The sequence below is a fragment of the Mobula hypostoma genome, chromosome 16, assembly GCF_963921235.1.
Source record: "Mobula hypostoma chromosome 16, sMobHyp1.1, whole genome shotgun sequence".
NCBI lineage: Eukaryota > Metazoa > Chordata > Chondrichthyes > Myliobatiformes > Myliobatidae > Mobula > Mobula hypostoma.
Genome location: NC_086112.1, coordinates 14609944 through 14631621, shown reverse-complemented (window position 1 = coordinate 14631621; position 21678 = coordinate 14609944). Strand labels below are relative to the sequence as shown.

General features: G+C 45.1%; 1 protein-coding gene across 3 annotated transcripts in view; it reads right to left on the bottom strand.

Annotated features, from left to right (window-relative positions):
- rhobtb3 (Rho related BTB domain containing 3) overlaps window positions 1-21678 on the bottom strand; it is an 88252-nt gene that overhangs the window by 1873 nt on the left and 64701 nt on the right. For 2 of the 3 annotated variants that reach the window (XM_063068575.1, XM_063068576.1), the window contains 4 exons: window positions 20416-20542; window positions 13362-13535; window positions 8063-8229; window positions 5034-6510 (listed from right to left, as the gene is read on the bottom strand). In XM_063068575.1, coding sequence (XP_062924645.1) covers window positions 6379-6510; window positions 8063-8229; window positions 13362-13535; window positions 20416-20542 — 600 coding nt within the window. In that variant the 3' untranslated portion in view covers window positions 5034-6378. Of the gene's footprint in view, window positions 1-5033; window positions 6511-8062; window positions 8230-13361; window positions 13536-20415; window positions 20543-21678 lie in introns of those variants that run through there. The other variant, XM_063068578.1, reaches the window with a different exon arrangement.

Here is a 21678-nt window from a genome sequence, read left to right as displayed (position 1 = left end):
CGCACTTCCCGCTTCTACCTCCCACCCAAGATCCACAAACCTGCCTGTCCTGGCAGACCCATTGTCTCAGCTTGCTCCTGCCCCACCGAACTTGTTTCTGCATACCTTGACACGGTTTTATCCCCCCTTGTTCAATCCCTTCCTACCTATGTTCGTGACATTTCTCACACTCTTAAACTTTTCAATGATTTTAAGTTCCCTGGCCCCCACCGCTTTATTTTCACCATGGATGTCCAGTCCCTATATACTTCCATCCCCCATCAGGAAGGTCTCAAAGCTTTCCGCTTCTTTTTGGATTCCAGACCTAATCAGTTCCCCTCTACCACCAGTCTGCTCCGTCTAGCGGAATTAGTCCTTACTCTTAATAATTTCTCCTTTGGCTCCTCCCACTTCCTCCAAACTAAAGGTGTAGCTATGGGCACCCGTATGGGTCCTAGCTATGCCTGCCTTTTTGTTGGCTTTGTGGAACAATCTATGTTCTGTACCTATACTGGTATCTGTCCCCTACTTTTCCTTTGCTACTTTGACGACTGCATTGGCGCTGCTTCCTGCACGCATGCTGAGCTCGTTGACTTTATTAACTTGGCCTCCAACTTTCAGCCTGCCCTCAAGTTTACCTGGTTCATTTCCGACACCTCCCTCCCCTTTCTAGATCATTCTGTCTCTATCTCTGGAGACAGCTTACCCACTGATGTCTACTATAAGCCTACTGACTCTCACAGCTATCTGGACTATTCCTCTTCTCACCTTGTCTCTTGCAAAAATGCCAACCCATTCTCGCAATTCCTCCGTCTCCGCCGCATCTGCTCTCAGGATGAGGCTTTTCATTCCAGGACAAGGGCGATGTCCTTTTTTAAAGAAAGGGGCTTCCCTTCCTCCACCATCAACTCTGCTCTCAAACGCATCTCCCCCATTTCACGCACATCTGCTCTCACTCCATCCTCCCACCACCCCACTAGAAATAGGGTTCCCCTGGTCCTCACCTACTACCCCACCAGCCTCCAGGTCCAACATATTATTCTCCGTAACTTCCGCCACCTCCAACGGGATCCAACCACTAAGTACATCTTTCTCCCCCCCCCGCCACTGCTTTCAGCAGGGATCGCTCCCTACGCGACTCCCTTGTCCATTCATCCCCCCCACATCCCTCCCCACTGATCTCCCTCCTGGCACTTATCCTTGTAAGTGGAACAACTGCTACACATGCCCCTACACTTCCTCCCTTACCACCATTCAGGGCCCCAGACAGTCCTTCCAGGTGAGGCGACACTTCACCTGTGAATCGGCTGGGGTGATATACTGCGTCCGGTGCTCCCGATGTGGCCTTCTATATATTGGCGAGACCCGACGCAGACTGGGAGATTGTTTCGCTGAACACCTACGCTCTGTCCGCCACAGAAAGCAGGATCTCCCAGTGGCCACACATTTTAATTCCACATCCCATTCCCATTCTGACATGTCTATCCACGGCCTCCTCTACTGTAAAGATGAAGCCACACTCAGGTTGGAGGAACAACACCTTATATTCCGTCTGGGTAGCCTCCAACCTGATGGCATGAACATTGACTTCTCTAACTTCCGCTAATGCCCCACCTCCCCCTCATACCCCATCCGTTATTTATTTATATACACACATTCTTTCTCTCTCCTTTTTCTCCCTCTGTCCCTCTCACTATACCCCTTGCCCACCCTCTGGGTTTTCCCCCCTCCCCCTTTTCTTTCTCCCTAGGCCTCCTGTCCCATGATCCTCTGATATCCCTTTTGCCAATCAACTGTCCAGCTCTTGGCTCCATCCCTTCCCCTGCTGTCTTCTCCTATCATTTTGGATCTCCCCCTCCCCCTCCCGCTTTCAAATCTCTTACTAGCTCTTCTTTCAGTTAGTCCTGACGAAGGGTCTCGGCCCGAAACGTCGACTGTACCTCTTCCTGGAGATGCTGCCTGGCCTGCTGCATTCACCAGCAACTTTGATGTGTGTTGCTTGAATCTCCAGCATCTGCAGAATTCTTCGTGTTTGCATTGTATACTGTATACACACTTTGATAATAAATGTACTTCGAACCTTTAGAACTGGAGACATACTTAAAAGGAGGAAAATAATGGATGCCAAAGAAGATGGATGAGCTAAATTCCTCTTGCATGGATTCAATATGAAATTGATGGGTTTACAATAGAAAGAGAGCCCGTTGGGGTAGCTGAAGGATTGCAATTCTGAATCGGAGTCTGACAGCCTGGCCTGGGGTTAGAGGTCTGCGTATGGGAGTGCGTGGGAGGGAGGAACGGGGCTTGTTCTGCTGCTGCTTGTGTACTGTATTGCTTTGCCAAGCATTGTGGACACGCTATGTTGACGCCGGAATGTGTGCTGTCACTTGCGGGCTGCCCCCAGCACCCCTTCGGGTGTGTTGGTTGTTAAAGCAAACGGCACATTTCACTGTAGTTTTTGATGTACACAGGATAAACAAACTTGAATCTGGAAGCAATATAGCACTACTTCTAAACCTTCTGAACACTATGTTGTATCGTTTGTTTCACTTTCAAGATCAAAAACAAATGATCCATAAATGAGAAGTGTGAAAGCTTTTTGTTCTGATCTTAAGGACTAATAAACACTCGGTCATATAAACACTTGGACTTAATCACGTACACAACCATGTTCGCTGCCAAAACCCACCCCTGGCCTGGCTCGGCCCTAAATTTCTAACTTCCACCAAGTGGCCAACCCCCAGACAGCGCCAAGCATTCCGAATCCAAGCTCGATTTATGAATATTACTTCAGGCAATTAGTAATGCATCAGCTGAACAGAAAATGCCCATGAATGGAAAAGTCTACAAAGAGAGGTGGACATATCCCCACCACTGAGCACATCTACAAGGAGTGCTAACACAAGAAAGCAATGCCTGTCATCGAGCAGCCTACACAAAGTGCTGGAGGTCAGGCAGCGTCTATGGAAATGAGTAAAGAGTCAACATTTTGGGCTGAGTCCCTCCTTCGGGACTGAAAAGGACGGGGGTGGGGGGGGCGTGGAAGAAGTCAGACCAAGAAGGTGAGGGGAGCGGAAGGAGGACAAACTCGAAGGTGATGGGTGAAGCCAGGAGTATCAGAAAAGTAACCGGCTGGAGAGGAAGAAATCTTGATCGGAAAGGAGAGTGGACCATAAGAGAAGGAGGAGGAGGAGACCCAGGGGTAGGCAGGTGAGAAGAAGTAAAAGGTCAGAATGTGGAATAGAGGAAAGGAGTGTGTGTGTCGAGAAATGTTGTTCACCGTAAGAAGAAATTGATATTCATACCATCAGAATGGAGGAGCCAGATGGAATACAAGGTGTTGCTCCTCCACCCCGACAGTGGCCTTATCTTGGCACAAGAGGAGGCTATGGACTAAAATGTCAGAACAGGAATCGTAATTAAAATGTTTGGCCACCAGGAAGTCCCACTTGTGGTGCTCTGTGCGGAGGTACTCGATGAAGGTTCTCACCGATATAGGGGATATCCATCATTAAAGAGTCCCACCATCCAGGCCAGGCTCTCTTCTCGCTGCTGCCATCGGGAAGAAGCTAGAGGAGACTTTGGTCCAAAACCACAGGATCAGGAACAGTTATCAGCCCTAAACCATAGGGCTCCCGAACCACCTCACTCACCTCAACACTGAGCTGGCTCCTACTATAGACGCACTTTCAAGGACTTTACAACTCATTCTCAATATTACTCATTATTTGTCTCTTTTTTGTATTTGCAGTTTGCCTTTTGCACATTGGTTGTTTGTTTGTCTTTGTATGTAGCTCTTGTCCATCCTTGATCTTATCGATCTTCTTGAGCTCCTTTGTATCTTACTGTGAATGCCCACAAGAAAATGACATAAACAATGACATAAACATACTTCAATAATAAATTTACTTTGAACTTTGTGCTTTGGTGCGGTCTAGCCACCTGACAAAGATCCACCTAAATTTCAGAATAGCCCATTGTTTCAAACTGTTCATGAAACTGCTTGAATAGGAGTTGGCAAAACTCTAGTTCTCCTATTGCAAGACCAGAAGCCTTGGAAAAAATAGTGTAAAGGCCTCTCCAGTTGCCTCATCCTTCTGTATTGTTACAAGAATATGATGTGGAATTCTCTGATCCCAGGGTAATTGTTTGGCAGACTTCCAGAATGAAAATAGAACCATATCTCCTTTCATCTCCTTAGTTATCCACACTGTTAGAGATCGGAAAAAGCTGCTAGTAAAATACCTTCTTTTTAAACCTCTGTTCTAGATTTTTTGCACCATGCACTATCAAAGTTCAAAATACGTTTATTACCGAAGTATGAATCCATCATACAACCTTACAGGCAGCCACAAACTGTTTCAGCTGCTTCCGTCTGGCAAACGCTACCACAGCATTAAAGTCAGGATCAACAGGCTACAGCATAGCTTCTTTCTACAAGCCATTAAACTTTTGAATTCACATGTCTGTACACTGCAACAGAGTCATTACGCAAATATTTTTACGCCCTCACATTGTGGGATGGATGTAAGATTTAAATAGATTCTATTAACAAAGAAACCTCAAAAGAGCCCATTAAAAAGAACGTCAAATGACCAAAATGCAGAGAGAGAGAGAAAAACACAAATTGTGCAAACAATTAAAGTAAGCAAGCAGCATTCAGAATGGAAATTTTATGAAAGACACGAAGCCAGGCATCACTGCAGCTGAAGCAGACTACAGCCTCACTATCTCACTATCACTCCTGACCTTGCTCATTTTTATTGATTAGTCCGCTGCTGCTAATCGTTAGAAACATTTCTACACAATGAGGTTCTAGTTTTTATTACCAGCACCAGTTATACGTTATCTCAGCAGTGAAAGGGCACGATAAATAACTTTGATATGGGGCAGTGTATTGATGCCGGGCTTCCGTTTCCTTAATGCAACTGATCGTTTCGATTTGTTATTTTAACACTTCAAGCTTAGAAACGTCATGCTGTGAGCACTGCAGAGGATATTATGGCTATGGCAGATTCATCATCATCGTTATGTGCTGTGTCGTATGACGAAGGTGATCACGGTTCCATGACCATGATTGTTCCCGGCAATTTTTTTCTACAGAAGTGGTTTGCCATTGCCTTCTTCTGGGCAGTGTCTTTACAAGACGGGTGACCCCCCAGCCATTGTCAATACTCTTCAGAGATTTTCTGTCTGGAGTCAGTGGTCGCATAACTGGGACTTGTGATGTGCACTGGCTGCTCATACGATCGCCCACCACCTGCCCCCGTGGCGTCACATGACCCTGATCGGGGCGGCGGGGGGGGAAGTCTAAGCAGGTAGACTCCCTGCAGGCTAGTGAAGAGAAGGAGTGTCTTATACCTCCTGTGGTAGTGACGTATCTCTATCCTAGCACCCAATGGTAGATTAAAACCCACTTTAATGAGGAATAAATCAAAAATGGAGGGCTCATGAGAAAATCCAAATGCATGAGAGAGCAGAGGGTTAGATTGACTTTAGAGTAGGTTAAAAGGCCAGCACAACATTGTGGGCTGAAGGCTCTGTACTGCACTGTAGTGTTCTATGTTCTGTGTTCCATGTTGTACGATCTATTTTATTAACGCTAAAAGTAAGTGGTTGCGGTCAGCACAGAGTGTCAGTAAAAAGGCAGCTGATTCTGTTGACAACAGTAGAGCCCTGCCGAAGGGGTTTCGGCCTGAGTGTCCGCTTTTCCCAGGTGCTGCCTGGCCTGCTGAGTTCCTCCAGCATTTTGTGTGTGTTGCTGTGATTCTGTTTATACAATGGTTAAATAGGCGATACAAGTGATACAACAGCGCTCGAAAGAAACTTGAAGTACTTTATTTAAGGCGATTGGAGGAAAGTATAGGGAGGATGTCAGAGGTAATTTCTCTTTTACACAGAGACTGGTGGGTGCGTGGAAGGCACTACCACAGGAGTTGGTGGAGGCAGATACATTGAGAGATACTTAAGGGACTCTTTGATAAGCACATGGATGAAAGAAAAACTGGAGGGCTATGTGGGAGGGAAGGGCTAGCTTGATCTTAAAAGGGGTTAAAAGGTTGACACAAAATTGTGGGATAAAGGGCCTGTACTATGCTCTAAATATAATTAGTATGAGTGGCAACAATAATTTGCTGACTTGCAGTAGGGTAGAATTCCGACACTGAGTGAAATGGGCTGCATCTCTCAGGAGTCCATGAATACTGGTGCATTGTGTGGTCTGCATCAGAATATGCCAGCTCTATACCTGAGTGCTCACAATGTGCAGAACAGAGCCGTCACTAATATCTCTAGTGAAATTCCAGTACGTGTAGCGACACCGTGTCAAGGGAAAGCAGATTTACCTCACGGGAAAGATCGCTCTTTACAGCAATGTAAACCTGTCTGTTTGCCTTGTGCCTACATTCCACTGTTCGTGTAGATGCCACACTTACCAGAAAGCTCCTGAAACTCCAGCTTCTGACTGAAGATGAGGTAGTTGCTGGCAATGAAATGCAGTAACCAGTTAGACAATCTGGTTGCGTTGTGGAACTGAAAATAAATATTTCAGATTAAAATGCATGCACAAAAAAAGAATAGTTTCCATTGAAATCATGAAACAGGCACAATAATCAAGTTATGGTGTCTGGGCTGTGAATTGTAAACACAGAAGCCCTTCCTTAACGTACATCAAAAAAAAAAATGGGTAAAAGTCCATAGCAAACTCAATCAGAAATCTAGGGATAAAATTTGATATTAAAGTTCAACTTAATATCAGATTAAGAATAAAATAAACAATTCATTTTCATCACGAGGTAATGCTGCAGCTCTATAAAACCCTGGTTAGACCACACTTGGAATATTGCGTTCAGTTCTAGTCGCCATTCTTCCATGCTCCACTGTCCTCTCCTAGCAACCCTTTGTCACTTCTGCCTATCAGCCCCGGCTTCTCACATCATTCCCAGTTTTCCCCCTCCCTCCCCTGCCTATCACCCTCCTCACCTGGATCCACCTCTCACCCACCTGCTGTTGCCTCACCCCTTCCCTCCACCCTTTGATATTGGCTATCTCTCCTCCTTCTGTTGGTGTGTGGCCAAGTGGTTAAGCCGTCTAGTGACCTGAAGGCCGCTAGTTCGAGCCTCAGCCGAGGGAATGTGTTGTGTCCTTGAGCAAGGCACTTAACCACACATCGCTCTGCGACGACACCAGCGCCAAGCTGTATGGGTCCTAATGCCCTTCCCTTGGACAACATCTGTGGCGTGGAGAGGGGAGACTTGCAGCATGGGCAACTGCCGGTCTTCCACACAACCTTGCCCAGGCCTGCGCCCTGGAAACCTTCCAAGGCACAAATCCATGGTCTCATGAGACTAACGATGCATATTATTATTATTCTCTCCTCTTTCTATCCACTCCTGAAGAAGGGTCTCCACCCAAAACATCCACTGTCCATTTCCCTTCATAGGTGCTGCCTCACCCTCTGAGCTCCTCCAGAATTTTGTGTGTTTCTTCAGGTTGCCAGCACCTGCAGTCTATCTATGGCTTGCTTCAATACTTACACTCAGTGGCCACTTTATTAGGTACACCTGTACACCTGCTCATTAATGCAAATATCTAACCAGCCAATCATGTGGCAGCACCTCAATGCAGAAAAGCATGCGGACATGGTCAGGAGGTTCAGTGTTGTTCAGACCAAACATCAGAATGGGGAAGAAATGTGATGTAAGTGACTTTGACCATGGAATGATTGTTGGTGCCCTGCGGGGTGGTTAGAGTATCTCAGAAACTGCTGATCCCCTGGGAGTTCACACCTCTGGAGTTCACAGCAAAAAAGCAAATAGAAACATCCAGTGAGTGGCAGTTGTGTGAGAGAAAATGCCTTGTTAATGAGAGAGGTCAGAGGAGAATGGCCTGACTGGTTCAAGCTGACCGACAGGCAGGCGACAGTAAGTCATAACCACACATTACAACAAGGCTGCGCAGAAGAGCATCTCAGAATGCACAACACATCGAAGTGAGTGGGCGACAGCAGCAGAAAACTACACTGTATGTTTCATAAATATATTACTATAGTAAATGGTAAAAACACTTGCTTATGTGAACATACCTTTGCCTTGTTGAACAAGTTGACGATACTGAGGTTCATTGATACAAGTTCTCTGCTGGGCATGCTCTGTAACTGCGTTACAATGTACGCCTCACACATCTGCTGCAGTCGTTGTATCTGATACATTTCAGCACATATCAGTAGAGCCATCGCTTGGAGAATGCTGCCTAAACACAGAAATACCTTTCTTTAAGAAAAGCAGCAATAATCATTGTACACAATCTTGACGTGCAGTAATTGAACAGGTCATATCACTTGTATCTCCTGGGATTTCTTATCACAAAGATGCTGCAGCTCCCAACTGCTAGGTACAAAGGGCATGTGGTTGGAGTGGTCAAGGTGTAGAAAATATGTTTGGCAACATTTTGCAACAACAGAATTTGGAATGTTTGCTAATGGTTGCTCAATGGTCCATTGACCCTTCAGTAGTCAAACTGTACAAAACACACTTTGGAACAATTTGCAACAATAGAATTTGGGACGTTCACTGACGGTCAATAGTCAGTCCATTTCCCTTCCTTCAGTGGTGAAAATCTTTGGAACATTTTGCAACAAATGTTCACTGATAGTTGCTTAATGGTCTATCACTCCCTCCAGTGGTCAAACTGTATAAAACACACTTTGGAACAAATTGCAACCATAGAATTTGGAATGTTCACTGATGATTGGCCAATGGGTCCATTTCACTTCACAGCTCCTTGTTCTGGTTTTCTTAATGCAACTGATTGTTTCAGTTTGTTGTTTTAACACTTGTAGCTTAGAAACATCATGTTATGAACACTGCAGAGGATATTATGGCTCTGGCAGATTCATCATCATCGTTATGTGCTGTGTCGTATGACATCGGCAAACAGGATTCCATGACCATGATTGTTCTTGGCAAATTTTTCTATAGAGGTGGTTTGCCATTGCCTTCTTCTGGACAGTGTCTTTAAGTGAACAGGTTTAAGCAGATCGATAAAGTCCAAAAAAATTACCATCTTCAACAAGAGAGAGCTTAACCAACTCATATTCAAAAGCATTTAGGTCTACTGCGGTAATACTTAACCAGAAACTTAACGCTGTATTGCTGCAGCATTTTTTGAGGATGTGAATGATGTGAACAGTTAAAGTAGCGTTTGGGCCAATTACTTGTTTAAATCTCAAGTACAGTTACTTTCACCCTCTGTTTTGAAATTCAGCTGTCTTGTCGCTATTTGGACCAAGGTTCCTATATCTTCCTATATCAGACACCAACAGAATCAACAAACTCATTCGTAAGGCCAGTGATGTTGTGGGGATGGAACTGGACTCTCTGACAGTGGTGTCTGAAAAGAGGATGCTGTCTAAGTTGCATGCCATCTTGGTCAATGTCTCCCATCCACTACATAATGTACTGGGTGGGCACAGGAGTACATTCAGCCAGAGACTCATTCCACCGAGATGCAACACAGAGCGTCATAGGAAGTCATTCCTGCCTGTGGCTGTCAAACTTTACAACTCCTCCCTTGGAGGGTCAGACACCCTGAGCCGATAGGCTGGTCCTGGACTTATTTCATAATTTACTGGCATAATTTACATATTACAATTTAACTATTTATTACTATTTTTCTATTACTATTTATTATTTCTATGACTATTACTATTACTATTTACTAATAGTAATATCACTATTACTATTTCTATTACTATTTATTATTTATGGTGCAACTGTAACGAAAATCCAATTTCCCCCGGGATCAATAAAGTATGACTATGACTATGACTATGACTATGGTCTTACTGAAAGGCCTAGAGAGAGCAGACGCAAGCATAAGAACATGAGAAATAGGAGCAGGAGTCGGCCATCCAGCCCATCAAGCCTGCTCCGCCATTCATTAAAACCATGGCTGATCTGGCCATGGACTCATCTCCACCTACCTGCCTTTTCCTCATAAACCTTAATTCCCCTACTATGCAAAAATCTATCCAACCTTGTCTTAAATATATTTACTGAGGTAACCTCCACTGCTTCACTGGGCAAAGAATTCCACCACTCTCCGGGAAAAGCAGTTCCTCCTCATCTCGGCCCTAAATCTACTCCCTGAATCCTGAGGCTATGTCCTCTAGTTCTAGTCTGACCTACCGGTGGAAACAACTTTCCTGCCTCTATCTTATCTATCCCTTTCATAACTTTATACATTTCTATAATATCTCTTCTCATTATTCTGAATTCCAGTGAGTACAGTCCCAGGCGACTCAATCTCACCTCATAGTCTAACCCCCTCCTCTCTGGATTCAACCTGGTGAACTTCCCTCTCCATCACCTCCAAAGCCAGTATATCCTACTTCAAATAAGAGACCAGAACTGCACACAGTAGTCCAGGTGCGGCCTCACCAGTACCCCGTACAGTTGCAGCATAACCTCCCTGCTCTTAAATTCAATCCCTCTAGCAATGAAGGCCAACATTCCATTTGCCTTCTTGATAGCCTGCTGCACCTGCAAACCAACCTTTTGTGATTCATGCACAAGCATTCCAAGTCCCCTTTTGGTTTTGGTCCCCTAACCTGAGGAAAGATATCCTTGCCATAGAGGGAGTACAAAGAAGGTTCACCAGATTGATTCCTGGGATGGCAGGACTTTCATATGATGAAAGACAGGATCAACTAGGCTTATACTCGTTGGAATTTAGAAGATTGAGGGGGGATCTGATTGAAACGTATAAAATCCTAAAGGGATTGGACAGGCTAGATGCAGAAAGATTGTTCCCGATGTTGGGGAAGTCCAGAACGAGGGGTCACAGTTTGAGGATAAAGGGGAAGCCTTTTAGGACCGAGATTAGGAAAAACTTCTTCACACAGAGAGTGGTGAATCTGTGGAATTCTCTGCCACAGGAAACAGTTGAGGCCAGTTCATTGGCTATACTTAAGAGGGAATTAGATATGGCCCTTGTGGCTAAAGGGATCAGGGGGTATGGAGGGAAGGCTGGTACAGGGTTCTGAGTTGGATGATCAGCCATGATTATTCTGAATGGTGGTGCAGGCTCAAAGGGCCGAATGGCCTACTCCTGCACCTATTTTCTATGTTTCTATGTTTCTATGTCCCTCTGAACAGCAGCATGCTGCAATTTTTTTAAACCATTATTACTTTTTTATGCCTCAGGGGTACATGAATAGAATGTGTGGGGGGCTTGGCCTCTTTCTTGTCTTCAGGGCCTGCTTCAGGCTGAAGTCACGAGCAGCGCTGAAGGACCATTGTGGAAGAGTGTTGCCCCCTCCCCTGCACTGTTTGTTTAGTGAAGTATTCCTTTGTCTCATGCTTAGTTCTTCAGTTGTAAAACCTGGGGAGATTCAACCATTAAGTTAGGTTAATATGAGGAATTCTGCAGATGCTGGAAATTCAAGCAACACACATCAAAGTTGCTGGTGAACGCAGCAGGCCAGGCAGCATCTCTAGGAAGAGGGACAGTCGATGTTTCAGGCCGAGACCCTTCGTCAGGACTAACTGAAGGAAGAGCTAGTAAGGGATTTGAAAGTTGGAGGGGGAGGGGGAGATCCAAAATGATAGGAGAAGACAGGAGGGGGAGGGATGGAGCCAAGAGCTGGACAGGTGATTGGCAAAAGGGATATGAGAGGATCATGGGACAGGAGGCCTAGGGAGAAGGAAGCGGGGGATAAAAGCCCAGAGGATGGGCAAGGGGTATAGTCAGAGGGACAGAAGGAGAAAAAGGAGAGTGAGAGAAAGAATGTGTGTATATAAATAACGGATGGGGTGAATGGTTAGGTTAATGGTTTTTTAGATAGGGGCCTTACATCCTTTCTTAGATAAGGGGCCCAAAACTGCTCACAATACTCCAAGTGAGGCCTCACCAGTGCTTTATCAAGCCTCAACATTACATCCTTGCTTTTATATTCTAGTCCTCTCGAAATGAATGCTAACGTTGTATTTGTCTCCCTCACCACTGACCCAACCTGCAAATTAACCCGTTAAGTTACCGGGTGACCGAATGTTCATTATTGTAGTTCTGTGTAGTTTTGGGTAGCTTAGAAGAGTTCTTGTTTAGCTAGGCACCCGGTTTAGTGTTTCACAGTCTGTTTATAAATAAATAGTTAATGTGCCCGTTATAAATGTGTGATTTCTATTTCATTCATTGTACCTTCGAAACTGCCTCACATTACAGTGGTAGAGGCAGATACATTAGGGACATTCAAGGGACTTTCAGGTAGGCATGAGTGATAGGAAAATGGAGGGCTGTATGGGAGGGAAGGGTTAGATTGATCATACAGTAAGTTAAGTATAATAGGGGAGTCTAGGACCAGAAGGACTCAGAATGCAAGGATGTCCCTTTAGAACAGAGATAAGGAGGAATTTCTTTAGGGCCAGGGTGGTGAATCTGTGGAATTCATTGCCACAGACAGCTGTGGAGGCCAAGTCATGGGGTATATTTAATGCGGAGGTTGATATGTTCTTGAATAGTAAGGACATCAAGGGTTACGGGGAGAAGGCAGGAGAATGGGGTTGAGAGGGATAATAAGTCAGACAGATGGAATGGTGTAACAGACTCGGTGGGCCAAACGGCCTAATTCTGCTCCTTTGTCTTATGGTTTTATGATCCACCATCACACTTCTGAGCACAGCATGAACTCACGAACACCACTTTACTATTTTGCTCTCTTTTTGTATTAATTTATTTATTTTTTATATAGTCTTATTAAACATTGAAACATAGAAAATAGGTACAAGAGTAGGCCATTCGGCCCTTTGAGCCTGCACTGCCATTCAGTATGATCATGGCTGATCATCCAACTCAGAACCCTGTACCAGCCTTCCCTCCATACCCCCTGACCCCTGTAGCCACAAGGGCCATATCTAACTCCCTCTTAAATGTAGCCAATGAACTGGCCTCAACTGTTTCCTGTGGCAGAGAATTCCACAGATTCACCACTCTCTGTGTGAAGAAGTTTTTCCTCATCTCGGTCCTAAAGGCTTCCCCTTTATCCTCAGACTGTGACCCCTCAATCTGGACTTCCCCAACATCGGGAACAATCTTCCTGCATCTAGCCTGGTATTATAGATTATTGTAATCGATAATAATTTTTATGTATTGCACTGTGCTGCTGCCACAAAACAACAAATTTCACGGCATACATCAGTGATAATAAACCTAATTCTGATTCGACAGCTTGTCAATCGGTGAACAAAACTACATTCAGAGATCCTGATTTCTAACCTGCTGCACCATTCAGTAATTAGGTAAATGTCTCAGAAAGTTCAAAAAATGGTGAAGTTTGAAGAAATGTTGACTATCAGTCCCTGTACCCGTACAACCTGGTTCCTCACCTGTGCAGCATGAATCCGTATACAAGTACTCCAAGAAAGAGAGAAAGGTTTCCTTGGAAACACCATGAATAGGAACATGACACGCTTGCGTTTCAATGTAGTTTCCACTGAACATTGCAGCCATTACCTCACACCGAGCCACCAGCACTGCTTTATGAGCATATATACAGGTACCTTGAGAAAAACATTTAAAGAACATGTTATTTCATTCACTTTGATGCCACAAATGGAACAAATAATCCTGATTTCTCATGGGTAAATACAACAAAACTGTAAAATCCCCATCATCCCAGACATCTTCAAAAGGCAGCATCCATCACTAAAGATCCCCACCACCCAGGACATGCCCTCTTCTCATTGCTACCATCAGGGAGGAGGTACAGGAGACGGAAGGCACATACTCAACATTTTTGGGACAGCTTCTTCCCTTCTGTTATCAGATTTTTGAGCAGACAATGAAGCCATGAACACATCCTTACAGTTTCAATGGGCCAAATAGCCTAATTCTGCTCTACAATCTTATGATCTTATGGTCTAGATAGAGTGGATGTGGAGAGGATATTTCTTACAGTGGGGAAGTCTAGGACCAGATGGTTTCAGTAGAGGGATGTTCCTTTAAAACAGAGAAGAGGAGGAATTTCAAACAAGAGAAAATCTGCAGATGTTGGAAATCCAAGCAACACACACAAAGTGCAGGAAGAACTCAGCAGATCAGGCAGCATCAATGGAAATGAGTATAGTCAATGTTTCAGACCAAGACCCTTCATCAGGAGTGGAAAAACAGATGAGGAGTCAGAATAAGGTGGTGAGGGGAGGGGAGGAAGGAACAAGGTGATAGGTGAAACTGGGATGGGGGAAGGGGTGATGTAAACAGCAGGAAAGTTGACTGGTGAAAGAGATACAGGACTGGAGAAGGGGGAATCTGATAGGAGAGGACAGAAGGCCATGGAAGAAAGAAAATGGGAGGAGCACCAGAGGGAGGTGATAGGCAGATAAGGAGATAAGGTGAGAGAGGGAAAAGGGAATGGGAAATGGTGAAGGGGAGTGGGGGTGGGGGACATTACCAGAAGTTCAAGAAATCGATGTTCATACCATCAGGCTGGGGGCTACCCAGACAGAATATAAGGTTTTGCTCCTCCAACCTGAGAGTGACCTCATCACAACAGTAGAGAAGGCCATGGATTGACATGTCAGAATGAATGGGAATGAACCGACTATGTTCCAAGCCTATGCTGGTATCGCTCCCCAACTTTACGTAAACTATATTGATGACTGCATTGGTGCTGTTTTCTGCACCCATGCGGGGCTCAACGTATTCATCCACTTTGTCTCCTACTTCCACCCTGCCCTCAAATTTACCTGGTCCATTTCCACCACCTCCCTCCCTTTTTGACCTCTGTCTCCATCTCTGGAGATAGACATCAGTAAATAAGCTATCACAAACCCACTGATTCTCATAGCTACCTGGACTATACCTGTTCCCACCCTGTCACTTGTAAAAATGCCATCCCTTTCTCTCAATTCTTCCGTCTCCACTGTATTTGCTCTCAGGATGAGGCTATTCATTGAGAACGAAGAAGATGTCTTCCTTATTCAAAGAAAGGCGCTTTCCTTCCTCCACCACCAACGCTGCCCTCAACCACATCTCTTCCATTTCGCGCACGTCTGCCCTCACCCCATCCTCCTGCCACCCCACCAGTGATAGGGTTCCTCTTGTCCTCACCTACCACCCCACCAGCCTCCGTGTCCAGTATATAATTCTCCATAACCTCCGCCATCTCCAGCAGGATCCCACCACCAAGCATATCATTCCCGCCCCTCCACTTTCTGTTTTCCACAGTATCGCTCCCTAGCGACTCCCTTATCCATTCGTCGCTCCCCACTGATCTCCCTCCTGGCACTTATCCTTGCAAGCAGAACAAGTGCTACACCTGCCCCTACACCTCCTCCCTCACGACCATGCAGGGTCCCAAACAGTCCTTCCAGGTGAGGTGACATTTCACCTGTGAGTTTGTTGGGGTCATCTATTATATCAGGTGCTGCCGGTGCGGTCTCCTGTATATCGGTGAGACCCGACACAGACTGGGAGACTGCATCACCGAGCACCTACACTCTGTCCACCAGAAAAAGCGGGATCTCCCAATAGCCACCCATTTTAATTCCACTTCCCATTCTGACGCATCAGTCCATGGCCTCCTCTACTGTCACGATGAGGCCACACTCAGGTTGAAGCAGCAACACCTCATATTCTTTCTTGGTAGCCTCCAACCTGATAGAACGAACATCGATTTCTTGAACTTCCGGTAATGCCCCCCTCCCCACCAACCCCTCTCCTTCACCACTCCCCATCCCCTTTTCCCTCTCTCACCTTATCTCCTTACCTGTCCATCACCTCCTTCTGGTGCTCCTCCCCCTTTTCTTTCTTCCATGGCCTTCTGTCCTCACCTATTCCCCCTTCTCCAGCCTTGTATCTCTTTCACCAATCAACTTCCCAGCTCTTTACTTCACCCCTCCCCCTCCCAGTTTTACCTACCACCTTGTGTTTCTTCCTCCCCTCCTCCCATCATCTTACTCTGACTCCTCATCTTTTTTTTCTCCAGTCCTGATGAAGGGTCTCAGCCTGAAACATCATAGGTGCTGCCTGGCCTTCTGAGTTCATACAGCATTTTGTGTGTGCTGAGGAGGAATTTCTTTAGTGTGGTAAATCCGTGGAACTCATTGCCACAGACAGATGTGGAGGCCAAGTCATAGGGTATACTTAAAGCAGAGGTCGATAGATTCTTGTTTAGTAAGGGTGTCAAAGGTTATGGGGAGAAGGCAAAGAAAGGGGTCGAGAGGGATAATAAATCAGCCATGAATGAATGGCAGAACAGACTCAATGGGCTGAATGGCCTATTTCTGCACCTATGTCATTGATTTAGGTAAACAAGGAAAGAGGATTCCAAAGTGTTCATCCAAACCTCCTTGGACACAAGAGCTGTGACAGATGACATGAGGATTTCATGTATTGCTCAAGAAAAAAAAACTGGAGAAAAAGATAAACCTGGCATTTACAAACCAGTAATATAACGTGGAGGCAAGGAGACTGGCAGAATGATCTGGCATTTGGGAAATTAAATTTAACACAGAGATCATATATCTTGGAATGAAGATCACAGAGAGGTATTTTAAAAAAATGAAGGATCATGCCCGAAAAGTTGACTGTTTATTCCTCTCGCTTCAGGGGTTCCTACCCTGTGGTTCACGGATTCCTCGGCTAATGGTAGTGGGTCAAAGGCATAAAGAAGGCTGGGAACGCCTGCTTTTGATGCTGTCTTTGAGAGGTGCAATGGGACAGAAAAAGATGTATCATTAAAGGTGAGAGGACTGGCTAACAAAGATGTTCGTTCCCCATATGGGAAGCTGGCATTTACAAATAGTGGCATGGAGTACCAAACGTGGCACTTCAAGCCAAGCGTACCGAAAACAGTGGCCTGGCACTTACAGGAGATTGTATCATTCTGAGAACCGAACTTTAAAGGCTTTCAAGAGAGGGCAGAATAGATTTACTAGTGTGATACCAGTTTTAGGTTTTATTAAATTCATGCAATTGGTACAAAGAATAAATAATTGTTCATGATGGCATAGACAATAAATAAACAGAAGAGACATGAGGAAATATTTCTGAGCACGGGTCGCTGACCCAAAATATTGACTTACTCCTCTCTCCACAGATGTTGCCTGACCCATGAGCTCTTCCAACATTTCTGTTTTGTTTCAGGTTCCAGCATTGGTAGGTTTATTTATATTCCCATTACTGCAGAAATACTTCCTTCTGCATTAATCGTTAGTATTTGGAATGCCTGCTCGAGAGACTGGTGGGGAGTGGAACGGGGAGGGCTGATTCAAATTTACAAGCAGCTTGGAAGGGGGAAGTGCTCGAAGGGAAAAATGTTGTGAAGATGCACAATTGGTGGCCACGTTATTAGGTGCACCTGTACACCTGCTCATTGATGCAAATATCTAATCAGCCAATCACGTGGCACCAACTCAACGCATGAGCATGCAGACATGGTCGAGCAGTTCAGCTCAAACATCAGAGTGGGGAAGAAAAAGACTTGGACTATGGAATGTTGGTGTCTGACGGGGTGGTTTTGAGTATCTCAGAAACTGATGGTCTCCTGGGATCTTCACGAACAGCAGTCCCTAGAGTTTATAGAGAATGGTGTGAAAAACAGAAAAAAAACATCCAGTGAACGGCAGCTATGTGTGTGAAGATGCCTGGTTAATGAGAGCGGTCAGAGAAGAATGGCTAGGCTGGTCCAAGCTGATGGGAAGATGACAGTAACTCAGATAACCATGTGTTGCAACGGTGGTGTGCAGCAGGGCATCTCTGAAAGCACAACACATTGAGCTTTGAAGTGGGTGGCTGCAGTAGCAGAAGACAACGAACATACAGAAAGTAGCCACTTTATTAGGTACCTCCAGTACCTACATGTATAGTAATAGGTCAGGGAGTGAGCTTAACCTGGAAAGAGTTTGTCCAGCATGGTGGTACGAATGCCCGATTTTGCACTAATAGATGATGGCATTTGATGGAGCAATAAATTGCCTTCCACTTCCAGCATCAGTAAATGTCCCCTTAAAAAATTCTCCAGATAAAGAAGAACGAACTAAATTAAAGAACATTTTGTACTTTCAATCAAAGCTATGCAAAATACGTAAATATTTGTTTGTCACAGCAGGGACAAACAAAAGCAGGGGGAAGGTTATGTACAACATGCTGCAGCAATGCTGGCCACAATTACGTTGGGAACAAAGTATAGCAGATACTAAAACCATGAAATTACAGGTGTAATTCTGCTATGTTTATTTTATTTAGAGATGCTGCATGGAACAGACCCAATGAGCCACACTGCCCAGCATCCCACCTGTTAAGATCGTAAGATATAGGAGTAGAAAAAGGCCATGTGGCCCATCGAGTCTGCTCCACCATTTCTTCATGGCTGATCCAATTTTCCTCTCAGCCCCAATCCCCTGCCTTCTCCCCATCTCCCTTCATGCCTGGCCAATCAAGAATCTATCAACTACTGCCTTAAATATAGAGAAAGATGGTGTCCAAAGCTACCTGTGGCAAAGAATTGCATAGATTCACTACTCACTGGCTAAAAAAAATCCTCCTTATCTCCATTCAAAAAGGACACTCAACCTTTTGATTCCTAACTTTGTCTGAGGTCTTACCAACATCTGCCTCTCTCCTCTAACTGGTCTGGCATTCTGGTTCCCACCCCCCCTGCAACTCTAGTTTAAACCCCACCGTGCAACATTAACAAACCTCCCTGCTACAATATTAGTCCCGCTCCAGTTCAGGTGCAAACCATCCCTTCTGTACAGGTCCCACCTTCCCTGGAAGAGAGCCCAAAGATCCAAAAATCTTATGCCCTCCCTCCTACACCAACTCCTTAGCCACGTAATAAACTGTATAACTTTCCTAGTTCTGACCTCGCTGGCGCATGGCACAGGTAGCAATCCTGAGATCCCAACTCTGGAGGTCCTGCCCTTTAACATAGCACCTAACTCCCTGAACTCCCTATGCAGAATCTCGTCACTCGCCCTACTCATGTCATTAGCACTTACATGGACCACGACCTTTGGCTGTGCACCCTCCCACTTAAGAATAATGAGGACTCGATCCCAGATATTCTGGACCCTGGCACCCAAGAAGCAACCTACCATCTGGGAATCTCATTCTCGCCCACCGAAACTCCTGTCCATTCCCCTAATGGATCCCCTATCACCACAGCATGCCTTTTCTCCCGCCGCCTTCTTTTCTGAATCACAGAGCCATTCTCAGTGCCAAAATCCCAACCACTTTTGACTTTCCTCCGTTAGGTCACTCCCCTGACAGTATCCAAAGTGATATACCTGTTGTTCAGGGGGATGGCCACAGGGGTACTCTGCACTGGCTCCTTAACCCCTTTCCCCTTCCTTCCTGTCACCCAGTTTCCTGTGTCCTGCACTTTGGGTGTAACTACCTCTCTGTATGTCCTATCTATCACCCCTTCACCCTCCCGAATGATCCAGAGTTCATCCAGTTTCAGTTTCAACTTCTTAACGTGGTTCGTTAGAAGCTGCATCTGGATGCACCTCACAGTTATAGTCATCAGGGACCCTGGAGTTTCCCTGCCTTCCTGCAAACCACAAGAGGAGCATTCCACTATCCTGCCATGCTTCCCTACAGTCCCAGCAGAGCAGATATAAAGAAGAGGAAAAAAACCCTAACCTTGAGCTTTTCTTTTCTTCGCTTCTTTTGACTGAAGTCTCTCTTTGCTGATACATCAATGAGCTAAAACCTCAAGGCCACCACTCTGACTCTGTACACTTAAGACAATGGCCGCCGCGCTTTCCCTGTCTTCCTTTAATTTGTTCTTGCTAATCAAACCCAAACACAGACTGGTCACTGGTCAAAGCTCTACTTCATTGTAGCAACCCACTGCTCACTTTTCTACTCCGGCAGCAGGCCTCAGTGAAATCCCCTCCTCTCAAAACTTCCAAGTAACACTAGCTTATTCCCAGGGCAATTTAGAATTACCTACTAACCGGCACGTGTTTGGACTGTGAGAGAGAATTGGAGATGCAGGGAAAACCCATGCACTCACAGGAAGGGCATACAAACTCCTTACAGAGGACACCAGAGCTGAACTCTGAACTCCCACATCCTGCGCTAACCGCCACAATATTATTTCCTGTTTCTCATGTGTTTCTTTAATATATCCAAGAATAATGTTTTTATATTTGATGCTTCACAGTACATGACTGCTGTGACTGGAAGCACTTCTTTACTGTGCAAAGAGCAGTATTAGAAGCATTCACAAACCAAGACCGATAACAGCATTCCATGGAGCATCAGCACCTCCTTTGTGAACAAAGAAATCTATACTAAACACAAAAAATCCAGCAGAAGTTCAGCAGGTCAGGCAGCGTCCGCAAGAAACCTCAAAAACATTCCAGGCCAAGAACCCTTAATCTGCAGGCGTCTCATCTGCAATCGTTTGCTCTTCAGACTAATCTGTACCTTGTACTTTAAAGATGACATCAGCCAAGTCAGGGTTTTTGAGGAAAAGACTTAAGGAACAACAGCAGCTTTGAGATTGTTCTTTTCCTTTTGCTGTTGGGTAGTCAATCCCACTGGAATAAGACGTCTGAAAGATAAAAATCAATATATACCTAATAATTTAAATGATTTAAATGTTTTTAATTATTTGCACTTTCTCACACAGTTCCAAATATGGCAAATATAATTTTGATTTTTTTTAATGTACAGTACTGTGCAAATAACTTAGGCACACATATACAGGTATAGCTAGGCTGCCTAAGACCTTTGCACAGTACTGTGGTAATTTTATGTTTTGCATTGTACTACTGCCACACAAAAAAAGACAATTTCATGACGCGTGAGTGATGATAAACCTGATTCTAATATGGGTCTCTATTGTGGACTGAGAGTGGGAAGGGGGCCGCTGATCAATAAACCAATTGTCTGGATTCAAATGACCCTGCCTGGTGTCTCAGGGCCAGGTGTGTCTGCACCTGTGCCACCCACCCCCACTGCCACACCGCCCTGGAACTCCTTCTCTGCCACCTATCCTACACCCCTCTCATGGCGCTCCACCCTCACCATTCCCAACATCCTTTGCTCCGGCCAGATTTACAAACTCACCGTCCACTCTGTGTTGACAAATACAGCAGCATACAAAAGTCTTAGGCACTCTAGCTATCAATATGTGCCTAAGACTTTTGCACAATACTGTATAGTTTAGGGATTCCACCATATGCAGTAAACACAAGACAGAATTACATCAGCACTCCGCTTGGCTAGAATCAACAACTATCCCACACAGGCCTACAGCAGACACAATCTCAATGGCTCTCCATGCAGCCTTAGATCACCTGGACAATGCAAATACCTATGCCAAGATGCTGTTCATTGACTATAGCACAGCATTTAAAACCATCATTCCTACAGTTCCTCAGAACTTCCCTCTGCAACTGGATCCTTGACTTCCTAATCAGGAGACCACAATCTGTGCTGATTGGAAATAACATCTCCATCTTGCTGACAATTAACACTGGTGCTCCACATGGATGTGTGCTTAGCCCACTGCTCTACTCTCTCTATACCCATGACTGGCTGGCTAGGCATAGCTCAAACAGCATCTATAAATTTGCTGACCATACAACCATCACTGGCAGAATTTCAGATGGTGACAAAAGGGTGTACAGGAGTGAGATATTCCAGTTAGTTGTGTGACTTCACAGCAATAATCTTGCGCTCAAT